At 47.9% G+C, this 9,005-nt stretch overlaps 1 protein-coding gene across 1 annotated transcript; it reads left to right on the forward strand.

The window, feature by feature from the left end:
• Nucleotides 1–3,024: 3,024 nt before the first annotated feature.
• Nucleotides 3,025–7,023, forward strand: ADM (adrenomedullin). The gene is made up of 4 exons (XM_077321790.1): nt 3,025–4,342; nt 4,939–5,037; nt 5,363–5,467; nt 5,822–7,023. The coding sequence occupies exons 1-4, from the start codon at nt 3,954–3,956 to the stop codon at nt 6,051–6,053; spliced, it is 825 nt and encodes a 274-aa protein (XP_077177905.1). The 5' UTR covers nt 3,025–3,953; the 3' UTR covers nt 6,054–7,023.
• The last annotated feature ends 1,982 nt before the right edge of the window (nt 7,024–9,005 follow it).

Raw genomic sequence — 9,005 nt, forward strand, 5'->3', positions numbered from 1 at the left:
TTTGCATGGAAAAGCAGCATAGAAATGTTTTAAGTAATACTTTAGTGACAACTGTTAAGTCTATTATTTGCATACATTATTATGCACTAGATTCCAGTTTCACAATGAACTGGCTACTCTTCATTTCAATCACTGAGAAAGTGGTTACTGTAATCTGCAAACACTTCAGTTCAGGACTGGCACTGCCCAATGTGTTGAAAATAATATCTATGAGTGATTTATTACATATCTTCAGTCCATCTAGAATACTTCCAGAATTGTTTCTTGGAAAATCAGAGATACTGTAGTTCCCCTTTTGGCCACCAAATTTATAGGTACTTTCCTAAATTTACAGAAATGTGCTTTTTCTTACTGGAAGTTGAAACTTTGACTTATAAAGAAATATTACATCATTAATCAGAAAGAACATTCAGCCCTGTTGCTTGTAACTTTCTTGACAAATTTTGAGAGCTCTCCAGGAAACCCACATTTACTTCTGAAATTTCTTATATTTCTACTTATAATAACTTGCCATGGCCCCCCATGCCTTCATTCATGGGAAGCACCCAGTGTATGAGACTGAAGTCAGCTAAGGTGGGCGGAAGCAAGAGAGATATACATATAGTTTTCAATGTGGTTGGTCCCGAATATGAGAAGGTAAATTATAAATCATAAGGTCAAATTGAAAATTAAGGGCCATTCCGCACTCGTCCAAAATAGCACAATGATTACAAATTGAAATTGCTACAGTTTTGCTGTTATGCACGTCGTTGACAATCTGCAACACTCCTGAAACCGATCCGCAAAAAGCGCTTCGTTGTAGTGCTTTCAGGGAAATCCCAAAAAGTGGATTCACCCTCCGGAAAGTGCTACACTCTTGCAACCAACCTGCAACACTAGCGGGAAAGTTCTGTGCGTTACCATTGTTGCGGTTTCTGCAAAGTCCCTCCCCCTAGCTCTCTCCTCTGATCTTCCAGCGAAGCGATTGCCATTTTTTTTCTCCGAGCGAGCGAAGATCAACGCACCAGCAAGCCTTTGTTTACCCAGCTAGGCTTCCCTGGCTGCAGAGCTGTTTTAAGTCACCAAGCATGAAACAACACACAGCCCCGTTTGCTGGTTTATTTTCCCTTTATTTTTCACTGTATTTTCGGCCGAAAATCGCGCCCATGCCGGGGGGGGGTTAATTTTTTTTTTTTACTCGGGGGGAGCGTTGCAACAATGAAACGGCAGCTCAAACACCACCTGCTACCTAGATGGGTCTCTCCGTTGCAATAAATCAACGCAGATTCGTTGCAACGTGTGTTTTTTTTAACTTCCTTAAAGGGAAAGGGGCTTTTTGGGATCATGATAACGGCCGCCCATTGGCTGCTTGACGGCCAGGGCGGGACAAGCTCGGCAATATCGCTTCCTGGCTAGCGATTTTTGCCGAGACCGAAAACCTGTGGGAAACGATAGAAATGCAACTGGATTCCACTACAAAGCCAGGTTTTCTTAACAACGAATTCCACTATTTAAAATGGCTTTTTTTCGTCCCACCACCAATTTGCCACATAGATCCTGGTGTGCAATGGCCCTAAGTTTACTTGCCTTTCCATGATATATAAAAGATACATGACTGCCAAATAATATTAAATGAGGGCAAATCACAAAGGCCAGCGAAGGCTCATATGTTCCGTGGAAGAGCAGTTTCTTTGCACAGTGCAGCCCCAGCTCTGTGTCCCATAATTTCCATTGGGAACAATATTGGAATGGATGGCTGTAGAAGACCCCTACCAGAAACCCTGGTAGGTGAGCTACAGCTCACCAGAACAGACAATATACCAGGCTAAATGAACCAGTAATGTAACAGTTAAGCAACTTCATTTGTAGGTATATTGGAATATAGAACAAAGAAATATCCTGATGTAAAAGGCATCTTAAGGAAAATGAATTCAAGAGATTTAGTAAGGTATTTTTTCCAAAATAATAAAATATTTTTCTTTATATTCTTTATATTCATGTATGTGTGCATAAATGAACTTAGGAGAGACATGCATGTCTTGCGTCTTTGCCCTATCACAAAAGAGCTTGGCCATCATCAGTCTCTCCTCACTTCTTAGTGTGTATGTGGGTATCGGAGAGGGGAAATTGTTTTGTGCCAGGTTTCTTCACAAGCTCTGAAAGAATGCCTGAAGATGTCCAGTCACCCACCCCTAGATTTCAATTGGAGAGTTTTAAAGCACCTGCTTAATCCTCCCGTTTAAACTGATGGGATCTTTCAGCGTTGGTTGTATCCTGCTTTTTCCTTTGTCTGGCCTGTTCACCTGGGTGCTGCCCGCTTTTCACTAAAGGCACTCCCAGGGCTCCTTCGTTTCTTCCTTAAGCGATCACCAGCCGGTGGTTGAGGGTGGGTGCGCAGCTGCCTACCTACCTATAACCCCGATAGTTCTCTCGGGCTAAGTAGAATCGCCAAGAGGCCAAAGTCATGCATGCCCAGAATTCCGGCTCCTCGGGACGGGAGCGCCAGAGCGAAGGGAAAAGCGAAAGGAGGCTGCCGAGCAGGGATGCTGGAGCACGGAAGGCGCGGCCGAACTTGGCGCCTGGGCTTCTCCCGCGGGCTGTCCCCGGGCAAATGCAGGAGACGCTGCCTGAGCGCTGCTGGCGAGGGAGGCATCGCTCGGCAAGGCTGACTCATGTGGCGGCCCAAGCAAACGCTCTGTCGCGCGCGCCGTCATCCCCGCGCCTCTCCCGGGCGGCCAGGCTCCACGCTCACCAAGAAGACACAACTGTTGGCGGGTTTCTTTCGTGATTCGATTGCTATACCGCCCTGCCGGCTCCGGGCGGGACACAACTTATGATCAACCACAGTATGAGTGCGGTGCCGCCTGGACGTGGGGCTCCCAGGAGAAGCGGTTTCTCGGCCTTGGATTTCAGTGAAATGCCCGGGGATTCCCTCAATCGAGTTTCAGGTCCGACCTTGACATGCAGCGCTGTGAAGGCGCTCGCAGGACTTGCCCGCCTCTCGCTCTCCCTGTGTGCGTGCGTGAGCGCGCGCCGCCTCACATTTCTAGCGGCCGCCGAGCATTCGGCAGCGCACGACTCGTTCAGTCTGGGCCAGCGGCGGGGCGAAGCCAACAGGCTACGTGTGAGAGTGAGCGTGCGCTTGTGGTGGAAAGAAAGATTCCCCAGGCGCCGAGGAGGAGGAGGAGGTGCGCGACTCAGCAGGCCGGCCTGTGCCACGGGTATGCCCTGCTGGCAAACGGGCAGGTGCTGGCTGCCTCCTTTCCCTCGTAGCGCTGGGGGCCCTCCAGCTGCAAGCGCTACGCCTTTCCAAGAAAGAAAAGGTCTTGCCCAAGCGACCCCACCCCTCTTTCTTTCTGCAGGAATGTATTGGCGAGCTCTTCAGGAGGTCCTTCCAGAGTGTATGGTTGAAACGTGTCCAAGTTGAAGTTCGTATCAAAGACGGGGGACTAAGGAAAACTCGCACCCTCGTGAGTGAAACGCTGGGAGTGAACCCGGACCCAGCCCCCCCTGAGCCACTAACCGTGCCGCTGTCCTTTCGGCGTATATTTCCATGTCTTCTACTCTTTCGGTGAAGTGGGCTTGAACTGACAATCCTCATCGGGAAAGAGATGAGAGGAACACACCCAATTCATTGAACACCGAGGTCTATCAGTGCCAGACAAAGGTTTGTCACCGGCTGTGTCCCCGGATAGGAAATAGAACATCCACGTTCTGGGGATCTGTATCTGAGTGCCACTGTCCGACCCTCCCTCCTGCGCTTCATCCGGCTGGCCACCTGTGGAATCAGAATGAACTCGATCGGGTTTGGGTGTAATCCAGCGGGATTCTCGGGCGATCGGACAAAAAACAGTTATGCCACTGAATTGAGGCAAAATGTGGACCGCATCCCCGAAGACGCACACTCGAGTTCACTGAATGGTTGACCCAGAACAACTCGCTGGGAATCTGCCAAGTGGAACGAAACTAGCAGCATGACTCAGGATGGTAGGATCTCTGCGCGTGCAATGAACAATACGAGGAGTTCTGTTGGCCAGGATTTGCTAACTTTCTTGACTACTGGCGCACCCCCCCCCCCCGCACGTTCTGCGTCCGGAGTGAGTAAACCTGAGCAGCGCGCCCGGGGGGACCTGGGCAGACGCCGCGCAGTCAGTCACTCCTGGCCACGCCCCCTCCCACTTCTCGCCGCCGCCGCCGCGCTCTATAAAAGGGCAAGGTGGGGCGCCGGACAGGCAGTAGTTATTTCAGCGGCGACACTCGCGGGGCGGTCTCCGAGCCGAGGAGCTGTCCTATTTTTGTCGTTCTGCGGATTACGTGATTGGAGAATTTCCGTCCCCTGGCTGTGGATTAATCTCGTTTGCAGGTAGGTGCTTTTCCTTCGGTGGCGGCATGCGGTGGGGTGGCGGTGGGGTGGGGTGGGGTTGGTGGGTCGAACTGGAGGACTTGGTTCAAGGGGCTGCGGGAGTGGAGTCGGAAGCACGGGCTGGCCACTCTCCTCTTTTGGCCGCCTTTCCGCGGTGTTCGCGGCAGTTCTTTCCAAGTGGAGAGCCAGAGCCCCTTGCAGCCTGGGAGGGGCTGAGTCCAATGAGGGGGCAGGGGGCTTCTTTGCTCGGGTTGGTTTGTGGGGATGCAACACACAGGGGAAGCTGGTCTACCTTGCCAAGGCATTTGCTGCCAGTAAAGAGCAGGCGAGATAATGCAGGCATTTGGAGGCAAGGGCACTGGCGGTGACAGGGGGGCGGGGGAGGTTCACCTTGACCCCTCTAAGCAAATCGCCAACTTGACAGTTACCTTATTTATCCTCCCGTGATGGATAGCTGAGCAAACAGCGGGCTCACAAAGTCCTTGTGTGGGGCAGGGGGGGAGGGAATGGGGGCAGAAGAATGGAATGGGCAGCTGGCTTGAGTGGCAGAAGGAGGGCAAGGCAAGACTAACAGCTCCCCTTCTTTCCCTGACCAGGATGAAACTGGTTTCCCTCACTCTGTTCTACCTGGGCTCCGTCTCCTTCTTCGGGGTGGAGGCTGCCCAACTGGACATTGCATCGGACTTAAAGAGAAAGTAAGTCCCTTTTTCAGTGCTGGGGCAGGCGGGTGGGATCAGGGGCAGGAAGGTGGAAATGCCATTGCCACGCCACCTTCCTGCAAGATGACCGCTCTCAGTCAGCAACCTGATGCAAGTGCCGGGAGAATTGCCGCTTTGTTGCTCCCTTGTGCGCTTAAAGCAGCACGTGTCCCAAGGAGAGGACAGGCTGCCCCTTCAAGGACAAAGTGCGAAGGTTGCTTCTCAGGCAGGGGGCGACCTCCACTGGCCCCTTCAAGGTGATGCTTCAGGCTTGGTGAACTCTCTTTTCACCAGTTGTTTTCTCTTTGCTTGCCTCTTCCAGGTCCAGATGGGCGCTAAGCCGAGTCAGCCGGGACGCCATGCTCACCAAGGCTGATGCGAACGTGCCTTCTCTCCTCCACGTCCGGGAGTTGAAAGGCGAGCCCAGGTAATTATTGCTTGTGACGTGCAGCAGGCACTTGGTTGAACCAGCTGGGGCAGAGATTTTGGTGGGAAGATGCTAGCCAGTGGGCGGGCAGGTTGCTAAGGGGTTTCTTTGTGGGGCACTAATTCTCAGGCCCATTTGAAATGAAAGGGATAATCCGATGTGCTGACAGTTGGGTGAGGTGTCTAGGTGCAGCCAGAATAACCTCCTGTTGCCTCTGGGGAGCATACCTTGGGCCTGCACCTGCCTTTGCATTCCTTGGGGGGGTGCTCCGCCTGCCTGTTCCACAGCATTGGCAATCAGGTGGCTGCTATGCCCTTGTTCTTTGTTTCTCATTGCTTCTCTTCTTCCCTGCAGCCGCCGCGAGGAGAGCCACATCCGCCTGAAGCGCTATGACCACAACTCAGTCTTCTATACGCATTTGCGTGTCTCCTGCAAGATGGGGACATGCTCAGTGGCAAAGCTGGCAGATCAGCTCTACCATCTCAACAACAAGGACAAGGATGCAAATGCACCCCCCAGAAAACTTAGCCCACATGGCTATGGCCGCAGGCGGCGTTCAATCTTGGATATTCTGGCAGCCTTATAGAGCAGCAGCTCAAGGATCCTCTCTTCCCAAAGTAAGCACCACAACTGGAATGGGTTCTATTCATCTGTCTGATTTTTATTCTGCCCTTCAAGAAGCTCAGGGTGGTGTAGGTGTAGGGTTCCCCATTCATCCTCACAACACCTGTGTGAGGTAGGTTAGTCTGAGAAGCAGTGACTGGCCAAAGGTAATCCCATGAAGTCAAATTGGGATTTGAACCCAGCTCTTCCATGTCCTAGGCAACATTGTGACCATTACACCACACTGGGGCCTAGAGACTACCACAGGGACAAGAGACGCAGCTTGGACTATGCATGGAGAAAAGAAGAAACCCAATCCTGGGTGATGTGGTTATGGCACATTGTGACTGTGGCATGAACACTGCAAGGTGGACTCTGCAGGCACTCTCCTACAGGCCTTAGGTGGTGACTGACTTTCCCCCCACTCCACATTTGCCTGCCTCCCTTTCTCCCCAATCCCATCCACACACGGCAGGGAACTGGCTACTTGCAAGTCCCTCTCTGGGTAGGGACTGCCCTATACTTGAATGGCCTGGCCAGGCAAAGTGCAATGAAATCAGTGTGTGCTGTGTGGTTTGTGTGCACCATTGAGGAGGAATGAATGGCTGGGTGGATGCGTCAGCATGAGATAAATTTATCTGTATTTAAATAATTGTTTCCTTATCTTGTATTCTTTTGTTGTTAAATTACAGAGATATTTTTATATATTATATATTTTACATAAGGGCATTTAAAATACTTCCTCCTCCCCCTGGTGTATTCTTTTGTTGTTTAAAATAATGAATGTCAGCCTTTTCTTCCCCTTGTTTTGCCCCACTATTTCCCATGATTGCCTTATTGCCTTTCTTATCTGTCCTGCTCTGTTGCATTCCAGATTGGTGAAAGATATAGAGAATGTATCAAACTGTTCTATCTAAGGGCAGTATGTGAAAATAAAATACTATATAAAGATATTCTGGTTGGTTGTTTTTAGACAAAAGGGGACATGGGGGAGCTACACTTACTATTTCATTCATTATAATTGGCTGGTTCAAAGCTGCTATAATTATAGATAATTTGTCACTTTTCATCAGGCCAGGACTGAGAGCCAAAAACACCTCCACAATATCCAGCCTAGTAAACACTATATTAAAAAAAACAGTATAGGAATTCAGGATTGCTCAGGCAGTTCCAAGGCCTCATCTCCTTACAAGTGTTTCAAGTGAGGCTGAAACATGTCAGAACTTGGATCGATCATCAAGGTTGTTGTTGTTAGGGGTTTTTTTGCTGCAATTAATCAGGGGAAAACAACTGTACAGCTTTCACATTGCACAACAAAGGAGATTTATGAAGAGACAGAACATGTTCCAAAAAATGGTCAGGATAGCTTCCAAGGTTATTTATGCTGAAGGATTTCCTGGGTCACAGTTCAGGTTGAACCTAAACGCCCAGAGGATTGTTGTGGGCAGGACACAAATTCCTAAAGCCACAAAACCCCAAAATAAAACAAGCCCCCCCCCCCCCATTAGCACACAATGGAATAGATTAATGTAACCAGAGCACCATCTATTGGTAGGATTAATCATTGCTATACTTCAATGTATTTTGCCAACCAAGACCTATCATTGGTGTGTGTCTCCCTTATTTGGTGGTTTCTTATCCTTAAGCACTTCCTCCTGATTTGTTCCAAGAAATTTAAGAAATGCAGGAATGTCTGTTCTCATTCTTTCTCCCCCCACCCCAGCTCTTCAGTTTGCAATTATTTCTGCCACTGGGACTCTTTAAGTTAAGGGGCCAGATAATTTATTTGTTCAGATTTTTCTAACATAGTGTATGTGTTCAATTTCCTGGATTCATTCCTCTTACTTGGGTGTTACAAACTATGATTAGCTATGTACAAGAAATACCCAACAATTCACACCCAACACTTTTTAAATAAAAAGAACAAAACAGAGAAGAGCTTGAAGTTGTTCAGATAGTCTCACAACTATAAATAACCATGATGTCAGGTGAGGTATTTCTACTAGATAGCTACTTGCTGCAGGCAGATGTGGAATAACTTCAGCCACCCAAGTAGGCATGAATTAAACAGAAGAAACTATTTTTACAGCCTATTTACACACACACACACAGTTCCCAGCCTTCTTACGAGTGACTTATATGATCCTTTTAAAAAAGAACAAAGTATAGAAGTGGTGAAGTAAACAGTTTGTATATTCCATGATACTTCTAATGGTTTAGGGTTAGCTGTGAGTTACATTTATAACAGCAGTTTTGAAGGTACTGGTTTATAGGATCCTTATCTACATGATTCCTTCTTCACTTTCCATGTTACCACTGCAATATTTTTCATGATAACAACTTGGTTTCTATTTCATGTACATACTGCAGTATGTCCCCAGACTAGATATTGTTCACTTATGCTGTTCTCTCCCATTCTATATTTTGTCAGGAAATCATTATTCAAAAACCCATGGCAGTGGGATTTGATTACAATGATATGGACAAAATCAGATCATTTGAAACCCTGACCCATTTCTACTGTTTCTAATACTGTTCCCAAGTGATGTGCAGATTCTTCCAGGGGCAATTTAATAGAGTGATTATCCCAATATTTATTATGAGAAGACATCTTTATTTAAAGATTCCTAGATGAAACATGTTTCAAAGTGGTGGTAGAAGACATGCTAATCTCTGCTTATTTATACACACACCCCACCTACAGATTTTGCAAGCAACAAAACAAGATTCTAAATGTGCTCCAAACACTTTTCCTTATTTGGATATACTGCCCTTCCATGACTCATGAATTAGGATTGCTAGCAGCAAATGAATTAGTGTTCAATATAAATTAATTGAGACAAGAATGTGTCTACCTGAGTAGGGTAAAAATAGGAAATATGTGTATCAAGACAAATGAATCTATATTGGGGGAAGGGTAGTATAGTGATTCACA

Source organism: Paroedura picta, chromosome 2, assembly GCF_049243985.1.
Source record: "Paroedura picta isolate Pp20150507F chromosome 2, Ppicta_v3.0, whole genome shotgun sequence".
Taxonomy (NCBI): domain Eukaryota; kingdom Metazoa; phylum Chordata; class Lepidosauria; order Squamata; family Gekkonidae; genus Paroedura; species Paroedura picta.